The following is a 22,798-nucleotide window of genomic DNA, read 5'->3' on the forward strand; positions in this document are numbered from 1 at the left end:
GGGGGGGGGGCAGGCACCCTGCAACAGTACAATGCTGCAAAGTGTGTACTGTTCTGCATTTCCACCACTCTGCATCTAGAATTGTGTAGTGGGTGAGGAGATGGAGGGTGCCCTGTTTCTAATGTAATACATCAAAATATTTACAAAAAATAGAATCCTGTGGGGAAATGGGACTTGGGCTTTAATATTTCTTTACCTTTTTTGCAAATGGGATCGTTTAGAGGCGTACTTCTGAGATCTTTCAGTCCATGGCCATCTCTGTTCCCCTGAAAATTGCATCCTTTATTTTATTTTAATTTTTTATTGCTGTAATCTGTTTTAAATGTTTGTTTGTTTTTCCCATGAAATAGCCGCAAAGATCTGGAAATAGAAAGACCGCTTCTTGCAGCAAATAATTCTTTAGGAACGCTCAAGTAAGGAACTTTTGGAAGCCGGAGTTGTATGCCTGTGCTTCCCTATGTGTATACCATGTGCCCATTTCATTAGAAAAGTTACTGCTGGTGCTTAAATGTTCAACTGTATTGCTGATTACCTTAGATGCCCATGTGTTTTACAAAGATCTGACTTTGCAGAGGTAATCTTGCAGCGTTTTTTGCTTCAAACTCTACAGATCAGTAAATACATATATATTTTTTTTTCCTCTCTCGTAGGGGTTGAGTTACCAAAAGCAAATAAGCTGTTCACATGCCAAGGGAATTTTTACTTGGCATTGTGAATGTGTTCAAAATTCACTTTGCAAAAAAATACAAGGACAGATGCAAAGCGTATTTTTGGATGGTGGCAGTCAGCAGAGATTTGCCTCCACTAAGCGAAGAGAAAATTCTCTTGCAAACTGAATTGCCTATAGTAAATCAACGCCATAAAGAGCTTGAATAAGGAGTGATTCTTTGAGATGGGTCTTCGATTTCTTGCACTCCCCCCTCCAATTTTTTTTATTTTTTTTTATCAAGGAGGCAGTGTTTTGTCACTTTTTGGTGTTTTGATATGTGCAAAGAGATCACACAAATAAAGGTATAAAATTAAAAAGTAATGACAGAAAATGATAGAAATTATAATGGGAATACTTGACTAAAGATGCTGTTTCTCCATGGAGTCCCCCATAAAGGCTTAGCCAGGTAATCAGACGCTTCTATGTTGCAGCTCTGGATGAGGCTAAACCTACCAGTTCTTGCTAAGGTATATAGGTCTTCCATATAGGAAATGGCTGGTTTGTTCATACAGGAAGTTTACAATCGCACATTTCTTTGGTATGAGTTGGCCTAAGTAATCGGGAAAACCAGGATATTGGAGGCTTTCTTGGATATTTGTGAGGCCCAGACTAAGAGGGAAATTGCATGTTTCATATTCCTTATGACTATGGTTGTTCTCTGCCTCTGTCATGGTCATAAGCTCTGGGGGGGAAGGCCCCACTGCATTAATGTAGGGACAGTAGAAGGTTCTGGAAGTTCTCCAGCCTAGCTACCTAATAAGTGTGCTCCTAAGGAAGCACATGTTTCCCCGCCAGTACTAGCTTAAGCCCAGTAATGGCTGTATTTTAGTGTGTTTCCCTGAAAATAAGACCTAGCGTGATTGTCAGTGTTGGCTGCAATATAAGCCCTACCCCCCAAATAAGCCCTAGTTAAAGTCCTTGTAGGTCTTATATTGCAGTCATCACTGACAATCACGCTAAGTCTTATTTTCGGGGAAACTGTCTCGATCTCGATCTCCCTATCCTCCTCCATTTCATTGATGTCCACTATTATGATTGCGATTAAATGAAAGTGTTGTCTTCTAGGTGCCCTACTCTGCTGGTGGTTGGTGACAGTTCTCCTGCAGTTGATGCTGTGGTAAGTGGCATTTTGTTTTGCTTTGGTGTGGAAATTTACCTTGTGCTCTGTGGTAGAGGGTCAGAAAACCAGAAGTGATGGAAAATTTCTACAGAGGGGACAGAAGAGAAGGTTTAAAGGACAAGTTCACCTCTGGGCTAGAGCAACCCGATCGTTCAAAAAAATAAAATAAAATCCTGATCTCGATTCAACCCCTCTAACCATCTTAATACATGAATGAATCGTGGAAATGCTGTAACAAGTGCAGAGCCTTCTCTGCTCATTCAGCTGTCGATAAACGAAACTGTTTTTGATTTTTATTTTTTAACATTGTCAGCGTTGAGAGAACTATAACCAAGGCATCTTTTTTTAGTTCAAAGGGGTGAACTTCTGTCTGTGAATGAGGCCAGTTTACCCACCTAAAGACTAAACCCATTTCTGACACTTGTTGCTTACAAGTTAAAAACCTGCATTTTTTGCTAGAAAATTACTTGGCACCTTTAAAAATGATAGAATTGATATAGATATATATTTTAGAGAATAAAATGGCGGTTGTTGCAATATTTTATGTCGCTCTTTGTGCAGCAGTCCTTCAAACTGTTTTTTTTGGGGGGGGGGGGGGGGGGGGAAATACACTTCAATGAATTTTTTTTTTTTTTTGTTTTTTTTTTTTTGTATAATGTGAAAGATGTTACACCACAAGACTTATGATTTTTATTCTAAGCAAAAAAAATAATTTCTCGTTTTTAGCCAGAATCGCGCAGTGCTACTCTGGGAACTTATTATATCTTCCTCACAGCGGAGCATGTAGGCTGTTCCCACTGCTGCAGCTTCTCCCTGCTGCCCCCCCTTCTCTTTTTGGTAAAAAAAAAAAAATCCCAAAAAAGCATATATTCATTGGTTTGTGCAAAAGTTATAGCATCTACAAACTATGTAATGTTTTTATTGCATTTATTTTTATTGGTAATGGTGGCAATCCAGTGTTTTAGTAAGTAAAAAAAAATGATCAGTGCTAAAGTACTGTCGCTGTGTAAATTACACTGGCAAGGAAGGGGTCAGCATGAGGGGCAATCAAAGGGTTAAGTTTGTTCCTAGGGAGTGCTTTCTAACTTTGTGGGGGGTGGACTGACTAGAGGCGACACATCCGTGTTTGTGACTGGCAGGAACACAAATCTCTCTTCCTGTCTGACAGAACGATAGTCTGCCTTGTTTACATAGGCAGACCACTGTTCTGCCTCTCCTACAAACAATCGTGGGGGGCTGCCGGACCATCTGATTTGTCTCCCACTGATTGGCGATCGCCCTGGAGCCGACAACAGGAATCGCGTACAGGTATGCGATTTTGCTATTAATGGCTGCCCTGCTGCAGTAAATGTACATGGGACGGTCTTTAAGTTGTTAAATCCTCCGTGTTTTAGTTGCTGTGTGTTTGTCCTAATGATTCCCGTTCTCCTCTGTTCTTGTCTCGCTGTCATAGGGATAGAACAGGAGCATACATTTATCCAATCCACATTATTCTACTGTAAAAATCCTAACAGCAATTGTCCTTCTTTCCAGGTGGAATGTAACTCTAGATTGGACCCAACAAGAACAACACTTCTTAAGGTATTTCTATATGTAAAAATGTTAAGTGAGGGAAAAAAAATCAGGATTAACTGGATATTGGAGATCCTCAGCCAGCTTCTGTTTTTGTAATGCATAGAGATGAGGGTTTGGAAACTTAACCTTAAAGTGTTATTAAACCCAGATCCTGCATTCACTATATCTGGTCTCCCACAGCACACAGAACATGGAAATGCAATTGTGTTAGTAAATATAAACTGTTAATACCTTTTCTCATCAGCAGTATATAGCAGTTTTGTGTCTATCAGTGTCTGGTTAAAGCTTGTAGGAGTTTTTATTGTGTTCTGACTGTCATGAGTCTGTAGGAGCCCTGACCCTTTGGACAGTGCTGATTGGCCCTGTGTCAATCAAATGCATCCTCCCCTCCAAAAAAAAATCACCTCTAGCTATATTAACTGAGCATGTGTAGAGTGCCACCAGGGCTCTGTATCAGATGGATTGGGGACTGTGGAAGATCAGAAGACAGGATCAAACAGCATTTTTATACCATGCACAGGATTAACTCCTTAGGTTCCACAGTGACTATAACAAGCATGCTTTACTGTATATGCAGACTAATTTTACTGTTGTGGGTTTGGTAACGCTTTAACCTGGCTTTAGTTGTTCTATGATGTTCAGAGAGGATGTTGCTCCAGAGCAGAGCTTCCCCATGACAGTTGTAAGCTAGGGTGACGGGTAGCTCACAGATGGGTGAAAATATTTTGATACAACCTGTGAATAGCTTTGTACAATTCACGGCTTTTGGTTCAAACTGTACAAGATTAACAAAGTGTGTGTGTGGCATGTTGATAGATGTGCTCATAAGTTTACATACCCTGGCAGAATTTGATTTCTTGGCCATTTTTCAGAGAATATGAAGAACGCAAACTTTTCTTTCACTCATGGTTAGTGTTTGGCTGAACCCATTTATTGATCAACTGTTTACTTTTTTTTAAATCATAATGGCAACGAAATCTACCCACATGACCCTGATCAAAAGTTTACATAACCCAGTATTGGCACCTTTAACATCAATGACAGCTTGAAGTCTTTTGTGGTATTTGCGGATGAGGCTCTTTATCTTAGATGGTAAAGCTACCCATTCCTCTTGGCAAAATTCCTCCAGTTCCGGAACCTTCACTTTATTCTGCTGTAGCCAATGACAGGTCGACTTGGTCTTGTGTTTTTGGTTCATTGTCATTCTGGAATGTCCAAGTATGTCCCATGCACAGCTTCCTGGCTGACGAATGCAAATGTTCCTCCAGTATTTTGATACTCCATTTATTTTGCCAACGATTTTGACCAAATTTCCTGTGCCTTTTGTAGCTCACACATCCCCAAAACATCAGTGATTCACCTCCGTGTTTCACAGTAGGGATGGTGTACTTTTCATCATTGTTGACTCCTCTCCAAATGTAGCATTTATTTTTGTGGCCAAAAAGCTCAATTTTGGTCTCATCTCTCCAAACAACTTCGTGCCAGAAGGTTTGAGTCACATCTCTGTGATACTTTGTGACAATTGTGTAGTAATAGCTTTCTTCTGGCAACTCGACCATGCAGCCCATCTTTCAAGTGCCTCCTTATTGTGCATCTTGAAAAAGCCACACCATATGTTTTCTGAGAGTTCTGTATTGCACCTGAAGTTAATTGTGGGTTTTTCTTTGCATCCTGAACAGTTTTCCTCGCAGTTGTGGCTGAAATTTTAGTTGCTCTACCTGACTGTGGGTTGGTTTCAACAGAACCTCTAATTTTGCACTTCTTGATTAGTTTGAACACTGCTGATTGGCATTCTCAATTCCTTGGATATCTTTTTATATCCCTTTTCCTGTTTTATACAGTTAATGTACCTTTTCCTGCAGATCCTTTGACAATTCTTTTGCTTTCCCCATGACTCAGAATCCAGAAACATCAGTGCAGCACTGGATGAAAGATGCAAAGATCTGTCAGGAGTCCAGAAACTCATTGATCTTTTTAGGCCTGATTCACACCTATGCAGGCTGCAGTGTGCATTTTGTGTTTTTCAATACACATTTTTTGATCCATTGAAGTCTATGGAACCAGAAAAGTCCCTGGCCCTTTTCGTAAAATGCAGATGTGTACTACATCCATAGGAAACCATGTTAAATGGACTGTAGTGTGTTTCTGAAAAACAAACACAAAAAATTCATAGGTGTGTGTGTGTGTGTGTGTGTGTGCGCGCACATTACAAGCGAACAGATCACAGGTGAGGATGGTTACCTTTAGTAGCCATTCAAACCCCTTTTGTGTCAACTTGTGTGCATGTTATCTGATGCCAGGGTGTGTAAACTTTTGATCAGGGTCATTTGGTTAATTTCTGTTGCCATTATTTTAAAGGGTAAACAGTTGCTTAAAAAAATGGCTTCAGCCAAACACTAACCATGAGTGAAAAATGTTCTCGTTCATATTCTCTAAAAAATGGCCATAAAATCATAAATCTGCCAGGGTATGTAAACTTATGAACACGTGTGTGTGTAATATATCTGGAGCAATGGCCAAGATCCAATGTGACTGTTGTGTGGCATTAATCATTGACTTGTATTAACCATGAGAAGACGGACTCTGTAATAATGGAGCCTCCCCTGCCTCTCCTGGCTTCCTTGTTACACGGTGATTTTGGTCTTTTTCATTTTTTATTGGTATTGTCTTCTGCCATGTTCTTCTGTGGCTTATTGAATGTATATAAACTAAAATTTAGACATTCTGACCTTTTTTCTCATGACATGTTTAATCTATTCCTAGATGGCGGACTGTGGCGGATTACCACAAGCTGTACAGGTTGGTCTGTTTTTGCTCTACAGAAATGCATTTTAGAAGTGGAAAGAAGACGGCACATTTTTTCTTTAGTTATGGGTAAAATCAAAAATGTTTAGAACCTATCAGGACTTCGTAGCCTACAACATGGCGGGTAGGGTTCAGCCATAAGAACTATAACAATCATGCTATGTCTTATTTTCAGGGAAACCGAAATGAAAAAATATACATCTGTCTATATTCGTGGTTAGGACTGTGTATTCAGCTGAAGCATTTTATTATAGTGGTATAAGAAATCTAATGCGTTCAAGCTTTTTTTTTTTTTGTTCTGGAAGATGGCTTCCTTCTAAATGTGATTTAGTTTTCACCTAGAATCCTGACCTCCATTTTCATATTTGTTTTCTTTAGCCTGGAAAGCTGGCAGAGGCCCTAAAATATTTTATTCAAGGAATGGGATACAGTAAGTTCTATTATGCCTTATAAATTTTTTTTTTTCTAACTTTATCGCCTGATTGCAGTCTCTCAATCTTTGGAACATTTTATTTGCCATTTCCTGTATGAATTGTTGGTCTGGAAAGGAATTCACTATTTAGATATGGGGCATACAAAAATCTAATCGAACTAGTTAATCTTTGTGTATCACTTGCTCAGAAAAATCGAAAAACTCTGAGCTTGTACAATTTGCCAAGCCCCCCCCCCCCCCCCCCTCCTCTGCTCTTCATCTGCAATTTCCAGCCATTTTGACAGCCGAGGCTTGTTTCATATATGTAGGAAAGAGCTTTCCACTCCTAACGCTCAAATCGGTGTCTGCAATGTCACGAAGAGTCCTAATGAAGTACCACTAATCTGCCCTAAACTTCTTACTTCCCTTCTAACCTTAACTATTTTGCTTCTGGTTTTTTTTTTATTTTTATTTTTTTATTTTTTTATAAACTTACATTTTTACTTCAATTTTGTTTTTTCCTTAACTGTTAGTGATTAGCAAAAAATATGGTTCTATTGGAACAGTCCATTTTCAAGACTGCTGTAGCGCGGGGGTGCCAAACTGATCTTGTGCGAGCAGGATCACTTAAGTTTTTTATCTCCATTGTCTTCCCCTGGAATAAAAGAATATTAACCCGTGCAGGCACAGCACCACTGCATCGGGGGGGGGGTTCAGCTTTAAGTACATTATTGCTGAAATCAATAGGGTCATAGCCTAAATAGAAAGATTGCTCTCATCAGTAATGGGTGTACAAGGGTGAGAGCTGAACTGGTTCAAGAACAAAGTGATAGTGAAAAAAGCTTCTGGCTGTCCAGGTGTATAGTCATTTCCCAAATTTACCTTTTCAGAAAGTCTACAGCAACCTGTGGCCCTCCAGCTGTTGCAGAACTACAAGTCCCATCATACCTCTGCCTTTGGGAGTCGTGCTTGTTTCCAGCTGCTGCAGAACTACAAGTCCCATGAGACATTGCAAGGCTGCTGGTTAAAAAAAAAAGCATGACTCCCAAAGGCAGAGGTATGATTGGACTGGTAGTTCTGCAACAGCTGGAGGGCCACAGGTTGAGCACCCATGGTCTACAGGCACTGCCCAGTTCCCACCAGTGTGTTTTGTAAATCTGATGCTGCAGGATGCCCCCTAAGCCCTTACAATGTAGTGCCCCACTGCATTTTAATTTACGTTTTTTAGAAATGTCAGAGCTGCTAAACGTAGGACTCGTCACACCATACGAGACCTCCCCAGTAGCTTTCTGAGATTCTGCTTTGCATTGTGGGAGGCATGAGTGTGCCTCCATATCAACTTTTGAAAAAAGTTGATCATTGCATTCTGCAGGTGCCAGGCTTCTAGGGCATCCTGTGAAAACTGGTTCACAAGCCCTGGGTACTGATTGGCACCTGTTGCTATCTAGTTATCTTTTTTAAATGAAGAGTTTTTTGCTCTTAAAGGTGCTGTGTAACTGTCAGGAATTCCTATTTATTTTCTCTATCCTATGGCCGCCATCTGAAATACCAATTCTGAAGGATCGTGGGAATGGCTTTATTTTTTTTCTGAAATGGGGAAGAGTGGAAATGACTGACAGTTGGTCTGCAAGGTCTCCTCTTTGTAACAGACTGTGTTCTGTGTTAGATCTACTGAAGCCCAAGTGAAACAAGCCTAAGAGCATTATGAACAGAAAGCTTTGACGAAGCCTTTGCAGGGCTTTCAGCAAGCTTTGACGTGTTTTTTTTTTTTTTTTTGGGTACCATTCAAGTTCGGTTTGTAAATGTTGAACATACTGTAGATCTCAATCCCAACCTTGTGTGCTGAAGCCTGCTAGAAGACCGCCCCACGCAGATGTTCTGTGGCAGGGCGGCCCTCCTGTGTGAAATCGCATACCTGTACGTGATTTTGTGCACAAGGTCTGGGGCGTTTGTGTCGCTGGTGACACCCTTTTCGCTGTTGGACACAGCGGGAGCCAATCAGCAGGTCCTGTGGACGCGATATCCAACTGGACCCGCCGATTGTTCTGAGAGGCAAAACAGCGGTCTGCCTGTGTAAACAAGACAGATTGCAGTTCTGCTAGAGGGGAAAATAAAGATCTTGTGTTTCTGCTAAGCAGAAACTAAGATCTGTCCCCCCCCCCCCATCAAACCATCCCCACACAGAAGGCACCCCCCTAGGGACACACTTAACCCTTTTCCCTGCCAGTGTCAGTACAGCGACTGCATTTATTTAGCACTGGTCCCCAAAGTGTCAGGTGTCTTATTTGTCCACTGCAATGTCGCAGTTCCGCTAAAAATCACGGATCGTCGCCATTACTAGTAAAAAATTTAAATATCCCATATTTTGTAGACACTATAACGTGCGCAAACCAATCTATACGCTTATTGGGATTTTTTTATTTATTTTTTACCAAAAATATGTAGCAGAATACATCTTGACCTGAATTGAATTTTTTTTATATTTTTTTTGTAGCAGAAACTAAAATATATATTATATTTTTTCAAAATAATTTTTATTTTTATTTTTTTATAGCGCTAAAAATAAACCAAAGGTGGTCAAATGCCACCACAAGAGAGCTCTATTTGTGTGAAAAAAAATATATTTTATTTGGGTACAGCTTTGCACGACCGTGCTATTGTCAAAGTAACGCAGTGCCTTATCGCTTAAAATGGCCTGGTCAGGAAGGGGCGTCAACCTTCCGGGGCTTAAGTGGTTAAACTAAAGACAGAACTTTTTTTGTTTTGGATAGTGGAGATTGATTGGGACACCTGCCAGTTGCTGTCTGTGCCCCATTAAGGAGATTCGCCCTCTTTTGCCTCGTTTACCATCGTTGAAAGTAAAAGGAAATCCTACATTTTAGGTTGTCTCTAGAGAAGAGGGGGAATCTTCCCATGGGGACATTAGTTCTGGTGACTGGAGCATTCCCTTAATTGCAGGGATTTCCTCTCTTCCTGTTTTGACTATAGGTCAGGAAGTAGCAGTAAATCTCCCCAGTGGGAAAAAATGGCAAAAATCTTACAGGGGTTAAAACCCTCCATACTCTAGCAGGGGTCTGAAACTATAGCCCTCTAAAATTCCATCGTGTTTGTGAATGTCAGTTTTACAATGCTTCATGGGACGTGTAGTTTTACAACAGCTGGAGGGCCATTGTTAGGAGATCCTGTCTAGGCGAGACTTTTTTTTTTATCAAAAAAAGTTCTTTACTTGGCAACCAACACTCCCATTGGGACCTGTATTCAACATTTTGCAAACTGTAGTTGAATGGTACTTTAAAAGCATCAATAAAGCTTGCTGCTTACACTGCTCTTGTATAAGCCGAAGCCCGTGTGAAACAGGCCTAACTCGGTGTTGCATGAGGATGGTGCTTTTAGTACATGTTGGGGTCAGAGTAAGGCTTGACCATACATTGTACAATTTTCCTTTAGATTTCCCAATACCATAGAATGAGGTCCAAGCTAAAAACTTTCAATTTGTTACAATCGGGCCCCTGCACTACATAGTTTAAGGCAAATCTAAAGGAAATTGAAATAGAAAATTGTATAATATAAGTCCAGCATTAGACCCGTGGAGTTAATGGTCACAAGCAACTTACCGTTCTGCCCACATAAATATACATGCCTGCCATTAATATCTTGTGATATTTAAAAGACCTTCAAAAGTAAAAGTGTAAAAAGTCTCTTGAGGCGGTGTCAATCTAGTCCCAATCTAAGAGGGTTTCCACATTCTTTTACATAGGGAAGATGGCACTTTCCAACACCTTACCCTACTATACTAAAATATTGGTCCAGTAATGAAAACTCTTGCTTAGAAAATAACATTTATAAAGAATGCCTGCAAAGGAAGAGTCTTAATCACTTTTCCTGTGGGTAACTAGTTCTCATTTGGCTTTCTTCAAGAGCTATTGCTTCCAGGACATGTTGTCTTCCTGGTCCACCATCATGTACTGTGGTTCCTCCCTCCACTACAGGACACAGTTATGACCCAGGGGCCAATGGGATGAACCACAGCATGCAGCAGCAGGTCCATGATGGGATGAAAACTAAAGCTGCAGGCGGCCATAGCTCTTGAAGACCACAAACTCTTCCCTAATTGTGTAAAGCAGACCATCTAAAATTGAGCTTGACATGAGCCTAAATGTTAATAAAACTGTTCTTTTAAAGACTGAAAAAATATTTGGAAATGTATGTTGTCTAATAAAGTCCTTTCTCACTTTACTAACCTGTTCCTGTCCTTTCCCCTTGTTGAATGTTACCGCAGTTCCATATGTTCAGCTCAGTCATCTGAGCAGTGAATCAGGTACCTATAGCCCTGAATGGTGTGCAGCATCTTGGATTGGTCAGAGTAGTCCTGTGCTTTGCTGGGTGACGTGTGGTTCTAGTTTCACATTCTAGAACTTTGCTTTGTTTGCATCAAACGGCAGCTTGGCATGTTGGTGACTGTGGTGATTTTTTTATTTTTTTCCATGCATGACTTTGCATGATGGTTGTAAATGTAAATGTATTTGTGTGACATTTAAGATACCAATGCATTGTGGAAACATTTCTTTTTTTGCTTATTGCTCAGACCACCTCCTGTTTTTAAAGTGTATCCAAATCCAAAAACTTTCAGCTTACCAACCCTTAGCTGTGGTGACTAATGGTTTTAGGCCTTTTTTTTTATTTTTATTTTTTTGCCTGGTAATCCTGCCAGTAACACACTTCTGTCCTAGGGTGACAACGCAGTGTAGCTTTAGGTTGCTCCATTGATTTGGACTGCAAACTCCTCTTTGCCTTATGGAGGAGATGTGTTGTGCAGAGTTGCTGTTTGGGCTCATTCTGACATGTGGCAACCCTTGCCACCCCTCCAAAAAGTGATCCACTGTGTTGACAGGCAAGGAGCAGGCAAATAGGTCTGTTTTTGTCTTTTTTGTGCTGAAAATGCCGAGCCACCACTGAATTGCAACCGCATTGCACATGGGGTGTTGCTGTGAAGCAAAGCAGCATGAGCAGGGTCTGTGTATAGCCCACAGTGGCTGCATGCCCTTGGTGTAAGGTAGGCAGTGAAACTGCCCACTGCCCAGACATCTATACAAGCCATTTTTTTTTTTTCATCCAGTGCAGTTAGAGGTGCTAAATGAAAATTTGGCAGGATTACCAGGTATATCTCAATGGGTACAGGACAGGCATCCTATTCATACACAATGGGTTATAGGCTTGTGATTGGACACTGGTAAGTTTTTAAGGTCCTGGTCCATTGGGCGCCTCCCCTATAACCCTACCCGTTCCGTGTCCTGAGTTTCCTGGTAGTCTGTTGATCAACCTCTTTTGCAGAGAAAACAGCTTTACTACTTTGTATTTTCCTAAGATTTCTTAAATCCATCAAATTTACACAGTATATCCAGATTCCTGCAACCTCCGTAAAACATTGGGAATTATAATTGAACCCTATGCTGTGGGGACAACCTGTAATACTGCTTTGGCAACTGGATTCTGCTTGGGGTGCTTACCATGGCAGGTTGTGCAATGGACCCCAGTCCCTGAAGAAACTTTCGGGGGGTATATCCATCACGATGGGCGACGCCTGGACTTCATACATAGTCCAGCTTCCTGAACAGATGAGCCAGGCTCACCCTATGTTTGACCTATTTTGTAAAACTGGATTGTTTTTGCAATGTAAAATGTTTTCAAACTTGGGAGCGCTAAAGCTCATCCACTCAGACTGGATGACCAGGTGTTGCATCACGCCATTGGTTGCACATTTTTAACACCACTTCCACCTAGAGTGTTTATATGGTAATCGGGCACTTCCTATCACCAAAAGGATTTGTTGCAGGGTGGTCTACACCTAGGCCACCACATACTGTCAGCCATACTTACTAGATTTACCACACTCCTTTGTGAGAAGCCCACAAGGTTAAAGCGGGAGTCCGCCGTTTTTTTTTTTTTTTTAAAAGCCAACAGCTACAAATATTGCAGCTGCTGACTTTTAAAATAAGGACACTTACCCGAAGCCGATCTCTCGATCGTCTCACGGGTGCTGCCGCCACCATCTTGGGTATGGGAATCAGGAAGTGGAGCCTTTTGGCTTCATTTGCCGGTTCCCTACTGCGCATGCGCGAGTCGCGCTGCGCAATAAGGATGGCCCCCGCTGTCTCTGGGATCCGTGTTTCCCAGCAGGCAGCGGGGGACTTTCGGAAAGGGACGTAGATTCTGCGGAAAGGGGCGTACCTTCTGCAGAATCTACACCGGAAGTGGGTGCAGATACCTGTACTGTACAGGTACCTGCACCCCCCCTCCCCCCTGAAAGGTGCCAATTGTGGCGCTGGAGGGGGGGGAGAGGATTCCAATGAGCGGAAGGTCCACTTTAGGGTGGACCTCCGCTTTAAGCCATCTTTGTCCAGTGCCCAAAAACTAATTTCTCCACCAGTTGGACCCTGATATGCCAGCAGTAGATGATGCAAAATCAGAGTACAATGACAAAGATGTTGAAAGCAGTGCTAGAAGTAGATGCATAAGATTTCTCTCCCCCCACACTGTCATTATATTGAAGGGAGGGAGCTTACTGTAATATGCTTGCTAATGGAGAAAAGCTCTTTGCCTCTGCAAAGCCTTGGCATTGTGTAGGTAGACTGTCTTGCCATGCCCCTTTTGGCACCAAGCCTTTCAAAACCTCCCCTGTTCACGTACCAATCAAATGGTCTGTGACCCACCATAAATGCTTAATGGGCCCCCACTCAGGCTAACCAGGTCCAATGAATTGGATGCCGCTGGGGAAAGGTTCGACCTTGACAAGAGTTTCCAATGTGCAAGTTCCAGTATATATACGTATATCTGTTCAGTTTTGTATTTGCTCTTTTACAGTCTCTCAGCTACTTAAACCAGAGATTGACTTGAACCTGGTTCAAGAGGCAACTTAACTTGCAGCCAAAAAAATTTGTTTTGGAGAACATTTGGAATTTTTTCTGTGCTCCACAACAACCCTTATTGAAGCTTTCCAATCAATTGAATACTTGTAGTATATTGCTTGGTGTGTGGTAGATTGCTTTTTGGAGATTTCTTGCAATCGTATTTGCGATTGCAAGAGGCTTGTAAATGCTTTAGACTGTCTGAAAATTTGTCATGTGACAAGCTTTACAGAAAGCTTCAGTACAGAGTTGGGGGGGATCAGGAAATTCCAGTCTGGAGCTTCACATTGGTGCTCCCTCCATGAAGTCAAGTTCTCCATTTTAGGGGTAGAGCTATTAACTGGAAGACCATCTTATATTAGAGTATAAACTCCAAAGTTCACCAGGCTATGCTTTTAATTCAACCTACTTTTTTTTTTCTCCCCATCTTGTAGTGCCAGCGGCAAGTATGACCAGACTCGTCCGTTCCCGTACTCACTCCGCCTCCAGCAGCGGCTCAACAGAAGTCCCCCGCAGCCGATCTCAAACCAGCAATGCCCATCTAGAGACCACAACAGGCTCTGCCGTCACAAATGATATCCAGGAAGCTCCACAAACACTGGAATTATCTTGCTAAACACTCCAGCACTCATTTCCTATATCAGTTGAACAATGGACCCATCCAGACCAGCAACTCTGGAGAAAAGAAAATATTCCCATTTCTTTCCATCATTTGATCTTCATGTAACTTTGTGCATGAACTTTCTAAATATCTAACCTAATAATTTTTTCCAGAAGTATCAAGACTAACAGTTCTATGTATCATTCCCTGTGTTTAAAGGGGATTGCCAGGGGAATGTGGTGGCTTCCTTTGGCTTGACCCCCTCAGTTTCATAGTATAAAGGGGCTACTCTTCCCCCTCCGGCTGCTTTTGAGGGTTTAACAGATGATACAATTAGGTTTCACGTGCAGCTCTCTGCTTGTGAATGTGAGCTGAGCTTTTGGTATGGGCACACAGCTGAAGTTGCCGTTTTGAGAAACATTGGTTAGTTGGACTTCAATGAACCTGTACTCTATTTTAAACCTTTAATAGCAAGTCTTCTAAAAACACACTCCCTGCTATTCTGTGCCCATCTGATTTAATTTACCTTGGTTAGTGGGGCTTGACTTTATGGCCATGACTTGTCAACTGCTATCCTTTTGACTAATGGGACTGCATTAAAGGAACGTTCCTTGGACAGGGAGATGACAGTTGTTGGTGCTTAGCCATTTAGTTTGGTAATGAAGTGAAACATACAAAAGGCTTGTCTAGCCTTAAACAGATCAAGTTTAAGGTGGCGTACAAGTTCACTTCAAAGTTGAACTCCCAGAAAACTAAAAATCCCCCTCTTGCAGTTGGGCTATGCCTGCACTTTGTATAGTTGACTACTAATTTATATTTTGGGGAACCAATAAGTTTCCTGATCCCTTTGTACTCCAGCAATTAGTCTTTTGACATTGAGACTGATTCAGGGTCAATAGTCCTACACTGGAGATGACCCAGAAGGGCAGTCTAATGCTGGAACAAAGGAGAGCACCATTTGCCAGGGCAGCAGGATCAAGTGCAAGTGCTCTTGCCACCCCCTAGGCCAAATGAGCAGTTAACCCTTGCAGTACCACTGCAAGTAAGGACTTTTAGTGTTCCCAAAGTTCAGCTTCAAAGGGAATTTTTCAGGATGGTTATGTAGAAGCCCTTCGTTCAGGTATCATGATGAACATCCTTATTTGTTTCGTCAATAACACAAGTAAAGCTTACTTATGGCTTCACCTCCCAGTGAATGTTGGTTTGGTGTTGCTGCACAGATAATGTTGCTGGAAAAATATTTTCAGGTTTAAGGAAAACTTTTCAGGATTGAAGTAATGAGCTGCCATTGCAGACCTAATTTTAAGTTCCAAAATGGTCATTCCATCCTCCTTCACTACGGAGCTAAAACAAGCATCCACCCAGAGAAATGGGAGCTCCTGAATTTTTTTACTTGTTCTGGGTTAATGACTTCCTGAGCAAAAATAGCGCTAGAATGTCACCCCCAACAAATTGGCAATGGTATCTTCCTGGTGGGTTTTAAGTTCTTCAAGCACTTACAACTAATCTAAGATGACCACTTGAAGGATAGCTCTTTTCCATGTCCTCCCTTTTGTGTAGAAAATGTAAACATTTCATTGGGTTTGTTTTTATATTGCAGTTTATATTTTGACTTTTTTCAGCTTTCACTCTTAATAAAAAAAAAAAACTTTTCTTTAAAAAAAAAAAAACACTAGAAAGATGGGGGGGGGGGGGGGGGACACACTTTAGGTGTGGTACTTTGGAGCTTCTAAGCCTCTTTGCATACTTCTCCCCCCTTGTGGTGGTGTAATGGTAGTTGGGTTTTATGCACTTAATAATGTCTTCACTGCTGTGTTTGGGGTAGAAGATGACACTGCCAGCACTTCACAGAAAAGCTTATGAGTCTTTTGCTAGAAGCATAAAAGGGATCTTTTATAATGCTTTTGAGGCTCTTGCTGACAAATATTAGATTTTTTTCTTTAAGAGAAATCTCTGACTCCATTCTCACTATATCTTTGGAGCTCTTACTATAGTTTCCTGAGTTTAACCAGGAGCTGAAATGTTAAGTTTTTCTTGCAGTGTCACCTGTTGCGAGACTTTGGTATTGCAGCTCATCCATTTTTGCTATATTGCTTTTGTGATTTCAAGTATATGAATGTGTGGGCTTTACTCTTATCGTAAATAACAGGGATGAAACCTTGTCATTTTTTTTCCCTTCCTCGTTTAACTGGAAATCTTATATAGTCTGTGCCTGCTTCTGGTAGAGACTGCACTACTTGGGTCTGATACCAACATATTCCAACTTTTGGAAGATTGTGCTTTTAAGTGAATGTAGTTATCCATTAGTTCCTGACATTTTGACTGCTGGTCATATACTGTGCATCATCCATGCTTTCATTTTGTCTGCAGTTTTTGGTGCCAATGCTAAGCCGTCAGGAACACAGACTAGACACGCATACTGCAGTCTGATCTCCTACTTGCATCATTCCTTATTTAGCCACCAGTCACACCAGTGCTACTTGTCATGCGAGTTTAAAATCGCAATGCTTTCTGTCTTCACTCCAAAAAACAAACTAAAGCAAGGCGAGTATGAAAAGTTGTAGAGGGGTTGGTAAGCTAAATGCTTTGGCCTGAATTGGCAAATCACAGGTCCTCTTTAAACATGGTTGCCTTTTGCACCATGTGGTCTCTGCCAATGTTACACACATAAGATTAAACTTCCTGTACAGAAATCTACACACTGAACAGTAAAATGTTAGTGAGTACCTGCACTTCTGTTAACCTCACAGAACATATTTTTGGTTTCACAGATCACCCAGGAGCCGGCAAGCACAGGCGCCTTTGGTGATCAGTACATCAATGAATGCCCTTAACAAGCCCTAAGCTGGTCTTCAATTCTTTTGGTGCTTCAGTCTGCCCTTTTCCTAGCTGTAGATTATATACTCTTGCTTTTGGTGTCCTTTCCAAGTGTTTCTTCTGTAAGAGTTCAGATGAATTATGAATGTTCTTTTAAACTTCGAAAAGGGAACATCTAATACTAACCCAATTGTATTTTGTTCATGTTGTCATTAACGTTAATATATATTGTCCACTACAGTGTTTGTTTACTTATGTATATGAGAAAGCAATAGATGGTTATATGAAAGCCTTAATGACTTTACAGGGAAAATAAAGTGAATTTCAAGGTCTGTCAGCTTTCAGTAGAAAAGTAGAACTTTCAAGTGCAAGGGCCTCACTCTTTGCTCGGAGTACTTGGCACAATGGTTGGCCAAAGCCAGTAGTCAAGGTTCATTCAATGTAAATTCAAAGAATAACCTATAGCACCCAGATTTAACTTTTTTACAATTGTCAGAATAGATTGAGTTCTATGCTCTCTGGTCTGCACCAGCTAGAGTACCGGTCATGTTTTCCAGCATGAGTACAGTGATGGGTGTAATTTAAGACCATTCAGAGGCAAGGAAGGCTGACACTGGTGGTGACCTTCTTGAAAATGTTAGTTTCCTGGCTGTCTCTAGAGTTAATCCTTTGAGTTGCTGTCCTTGCACAATCATGTGGAATGAAAGTAAGACTTGAAGGACAACTGTAGTTTACACAAGCACATCCCTACCCCGACTCCTGACCCAAATTCTTAACATAGAAGTAAACCCTTTGATTTAATCGTTTCAAAAACTGTTACATTCCTGGCACGTGCCGGAAATGTAACTGTCGGATGGTTTGACAGTTTGGTTGGGAGCAAACCATTACAATGACTAGAGTCATAACTGATCACATGTTTAGTATCATGACAGTTTAAGACTAAATGCAGCCCAAGATGGCCGCTTCCTTGGCTGAAATGGCTAGAAGGGTTGACTTGGGGTGTGTGTTTTTTTTTTTTTTTTTACCCATGGGGGACGCTGCTTTCTTTTGCTGCCTCTTTGTACCAAGACGTTATAGACCTGTATGGGACAGTCCCAGACATTGAAGCAGTGTCTCAAGACAGCCATATACTAACCAAGGTCAAGAAAACATTGCACAGGCTGAGACAAAAGTGAATGTAAGAAGGGGGTGTGGGTGGCAGAGGATTGTGTATTACAAGTACAGTTGTCCTTTAAGTTAGAGCTCCTAATCTGCATCTTTGTGTCAACTCAAATTATTGACACCATTTAATCAACACAGCTGGCAAGGAGTGTTTTTCAGAAGGTAATATCATGAATGGTAGCCGCTATCGTTACTACAGGTTCCTCTGAAAGACAAATGTTTTTTTTTTTTTTTCCTGTGGTTTCAGTTCAAACCTGGAAGACATTGATAGCCTCTCCAAAAATATATGCTTGGGTGGGGTGTCATGGCATTCCCATTGGGAGTCTTTGTTCTCTGGAACCACAGCAAGTTGACTTCCACTCCAGCAATGACTAGGACAGGAAAAGTTACTCTTCTCATTGGCCCGAAGTGAACCTTTCCAACAAGACCCCATGCTGCACCATCCATCTTCGGCAGAATATGTTGGATGCACTTTGGCCACTGACAGTCTAAAAAAGGGGCCAAACCCTGCTCCCTTTGGGAGGAACTATTGTACAAGCTGATAACTGGGTAGATTGACCAAGATTTAATTCTTCATATTTTCCATTTGGGTAACATGCATGCCAGTGTCATTGTTTTGTACCAAAATGCTATTTATGCTGAAATACAAAATTTCAAAATCAGAACACCTAAAATATTATGAACAGTTTATCTTTTAAATACATATATATTCAAGTTTTTGTTAAATATATACTTGTATACTTCTCTTCCCTTTTTTTGAAATGTTCGTTTTTGTTGTTGGTTTGATTTTTGGTGTGACACCCAAAAGACCCGCCTTTAGAACCCACCCACTTTGATGTTAGGGATGGACGTGCATCTTTGTGGCTAGCGACTTGGTATTTTTAGACCAATAAAACCTAAAGGGATTGTTTTGAATTTGTATCTTACCAACGAACCTATATTATATATATATTTTTCCTGTAGCTGAGCAAGAATGTAGACTTGACTATAACTGTTATCATTTATTTTCTCCTGTTTAAATAAAGGCATTGTCAGTCGAATTGACTTTGTACTTGCTAATAAAACTGAAGTGTTGTATGGTTTTTGTCACTTGTGCAGCATTATAGGTTTAATGGCTACTTCTAAATAGACTGTCACCAACCTAAAGGCTTGTTTAAATGGGTGGCCAGGGGGCGGTAAAAGCCCAGGTGTTTGAGTGTTGGTTCTACTGTCTGCCTAGAAACACTGTGTGCTGTACATATGCTGTGGGGAAAAAAGTAAAAAATCGTTGGGCAGTACCACCACTGAGATGGGGCTGTTCTACAACCTCCCTGCAACTGTGTGCAATAGACATGGTTGTGGTGGGTTGGAATTTTGAGGTCGTGCAGCAACATCCCTGCAACTGTGTGCAATGCACGTGGTTGCATTTAAAATCTTTAGTGTTTTTCCTTTCCATAAAACACTTACTGTAACGGTTTGGGATTGGAGAGAAGGAGTAATATACTGCAGTGGTGCCCAACCTGGAGCCCTCTGGAACTTATTGTGGGGCCCGTACTACTACACTATTCTGTGTTTTGTGCTTACAAAAGCCATATTATGTTTAATATTAAACGGTGTTTAGACTGCCATTTAGTAGGTACAGTGGCGGGGGGGCAGAAAGTATTTGATCCCCTGCTAATTTTGTACATTTGCCCACTGACAGAATGATCATTGATTTGCATTTTAATGAGTGAAATAAGTATTTGATCCCAAAAAAGTAGATGTGAGGGGGGCCTAGGCCAGTAATGGCAAACCTTGGCACCTCAGATGTTTTAAAACTACATTTCCTATGATGCTCAACTACACTAGAGTGCATGAGTCTCATGGGAAATGTAGTTCCAAAACATCTGGTTCTCCATCGCTGGTCTAGGCACTACTTTACTATCAATCTGCAAGATTTCTGGCTCCCAGGTGTCTTCTATACAGATAACAAGCTGAGATTAGGAGTACTCCTAATCTCAGCTTGTTACCTGTATAAAAGATGCCTGTCCATGGAAGCGATCAATGAGATTCCAAGGCTGCCTAACAAGATTGTAGACCTACACAAGGCTGGAATGGGTTAAGATCTTTAACAGGCAGCTTGGTGAGAGGGTGACAACAGTTGGTGTGATAATTTGCAAATGGAAGAAACCCAAATTAACTGTCAAGTGCCCTCGTTCTGGGGCACCATGCAAGATCTTGCCTTGTGGAGTTTCAATTATCATGAGGAATCGGCCCAGAACTAGACGGGAGAATCTTGTCAATGATCTCAAGGCAGCTGGGACCATAGTCACCAAGAAAACAATTGGTAACACACTACATCGTGAAGGATTGAAATCCTGTAGCGCCCACAAGGTCCACCTGCTCAAAGCACATGTACAGGCCCATCTGAAGTTTGCTAATATCTGCATGATTTAGAAGCAAACTGGGTGAAAGTGTTGTGGCCAGATGAGATCAAAATCGAGCCGTTTGCCATCAGCTCACTGTGATTGTGTTGTTGGGGGTCATAGGCAGCATTCCTCCTTGAACCAAACGTGGAGGTGGAAACATTTTATGCTGTGTTTTTCAGCTAAGGTGACAGGACAACTTCACTGCATCAAATGGACTCTGCTATGTACCATCATATCTTTGGTGAGGATGACCTCCCCTCAGCCAGGGCATTGAAAATGGGTCGTGGATGAGTATTCCAGCATGACAATGACCCAAGGGAAGAAAGTAGCACAAAGCACATTAAAGTGGTTGTATACCCACATTTTTAACTTTTACCTACAGGAAAGCCTATAATAAGGCTTACCTGTAGGTAAAAAAAAATCTCCTAAACCTGTACGGTTTAGGAGATATTCCCCTCGGTATGCGCCGCTGACTGCAGCGGCGCATGCGCACAAGGGGTTTCTCGCCGTCAAAATCCGGCAGCAGCCGAGCGGCTGGACTGAAATCTCCCCCGCGCATGCGCGGGAGTGACGATATCGCGGCTCCGGCCACTCACAGCGCCGGAGCCGCGATACCCGGAAGAAACGCCGAGGGAGCATGTCAGCTCCCTCGGCGTGGATCGGGCCAGATGTCGGAGCCTCGTTCTAAGGTAAGTATTTCATAATGAGCTAGTATGCGGTGCATACTAGCTCATTATGCCTTTTGCTTTGCAGGTTTAAAAAAAAAATGTGCAGGTTTACTACCGCTTTAAGGTCCTGGAGTGATCTAGCTAGTCTCCAGCTGCTTGGCTGTTATCCTAAAGGATCAGGGGGGGGGATGATGTGTCTGCCGCCTAGGCTGAGACCTGTACCTAGCCGGATATGACTCCGATCTAGTCTCCGCTGTAAAATCCCAGAAGCGCCATCACAATGTCTCTTCTGGTTTACTCTGCTTCCAATGGTAACAATTTAAAAAAGCAGTATTCAGAAAAGCCAATTTTGGCAATTTGAATACTTAAGTGCAAAGGAGGGATTTGGGGTCTTATCACCTATTACTGTCACAAGGGATGTTTACGTTCGTTGTGACGGCAATAAAAGTGATCAGATTTTTATTTCTATTTTAAAGGGACAATGTTAAAGACACCCCCACTGTTAATTTTAATGGTAGGTTTATTTTATCAACTGATCATTTCTTTGTCAGTGGGCATTCAAAATCAGTTGATCAAATACCCCCCTCTATATGGTTTATTTCTTTTATATATTTTAACTTTTTATGTTGGGTCTATCACTTTTTTTTTCTTTTCCCTCAAGGGGGGTAGAAGTGTGTTAAGTGACAAGTCTATGTTTAAGGGGGTTGCTGCTATCGCGTACAAGATTGTGGTACTCAGCGGTAGTCTTAAATTGGCCATAGATGGATCGAAATTTGACTTTTTCAGTAGGCACTAACTGAATTTTGATCAATTTATTCACTTTCCCTGTTCAAGAGGAGTCAACCTAGTGATTGATTCTTCAAATTGGACAGTTGGAAAAAAGTAAAGTGTATTCTGACAGTGGACAACTCCTGCTATGATGTCTTAGCAGGGAGGCTTTCTTCATCCACATTCAAATGTGTTATTGAGTAAATCCAATTCCTTTTTTATTTTTAACAGCTGCCTGCTTGAGCAAAAGACAAGATCCCTGTATGGCCAGCTTTAGGTCCCTTCCACATGGTGTGTACTCTGACAGATCAGCAGGGAATCTGTCCACTGATCCCAGCTGAGCAGGTGCATGCCTAGTCTGTGTCTGCTCTGCTTATAGAGGGTGGACATAGACACAGCCTGCTCTCCTCTATAGGCTGTCTGATGTAAATAGACAAACTGTCCTTTCACACCCATCTACTAGACTGCAGGGGAGTTACCCCTTATCTGTTTTTAGCGGATTGGATGTAGACAGGTGTCATTGCAAGGTAAACTTATTTTAGGAAAGCCAGAATCTTGGCTTTTGGGGTAGTGGAAATATGCCAGACCTTACATTGCCTCAGCCACATGTGTGCAATAGGCCATGCTCACCAGTCTGGTATTACACGGTTCCTACATATGCTTTGTCCTAGCACTGCAGCCTCCAATCCTTCATCATTTGGTGCTTTGGAAATTTTAGCTGCCTGTGTGCTGCAGTTCTAGTATCTGACCTCCATGTCCTGGCAGAACAAATTCTTTAGATAGAGCCCCCTCAATGGCATCACTTTTATTTCATGCAAACAGTCTGCTGCTTTTTTGGGGGGTGGTGGCGCAGAAGTGTGACATTTAGGA

The 22,798-nt window shown here is 41.6% G+C and overlaps 1 protein-coding gene across 4 annotated transcripts in view; it reads left to right on the forward strand.

Annotated features, from left to right (window-relative positions):
- The window catches only part of NDRG3 (NDRG family member 3), an 84,588-nt gene extending 65,419 nt beyond the window's left edge, over positions 1 to 19,169 (forward strand). For 3 of the 4 annotated variants that reach the window (XM_077458954.1, XM_077458955.1, XM_077458957.1), the window contains 7 exons: positions 351 to 413; positions 1,775 to 1,826; positions 3,363 to 3,410; positions 6,168 to 6,203; positions 6,588 to 6,639; positions 10,901 to 10,939; positions 13,961 to 19,169. In XM_077458954.1, the coding sequence (XP_077315080.1) occupies positions 351 to 413; positions 1,775 to 1,826; positions 3,363 to 3,410; positions 6,168 to 6,203; positions 6,588 to 6,639; positions 10,901 to 10,939; positions 13,961 to 14,142 (472 nt within the window). In that variant the 3' untranslated portion in view covers positions 14,143 to 19,169. The remainder of the gene's footprint in view (positions 1 to 350; positions 414 to 1,774; positions 1,827 to 3,362; positions 3,411 to 6,167; positions 6,204 to 6,587; positions 6,640 to 10,900; positions 10,940 to 13,960) is intronic. The other variant, XM_077458956.1, reaches the window with a different exon arrangement.
- The last annotated feature ends 3,629 nt before the right edge of the window (positions 19,170 to 22,798 follow it).

The sequence above is a fragment of the Lithobates pipiens genome, unplaced genomic scaffold, assembly GCF_037356315.1.
Source record: "Lithobates pipiens isolate NorthernLeopardFrog02 unplaced genomic scaffold, aLitPip1_a1.2 Scaffold_28, whole genome shotgun sequence".
Lineage (NCBI taxonomy): Eukaryota > Metazoa > Chordata > Amphibia > Anura > Ranidae > Lithobates > Lithobates pipiens.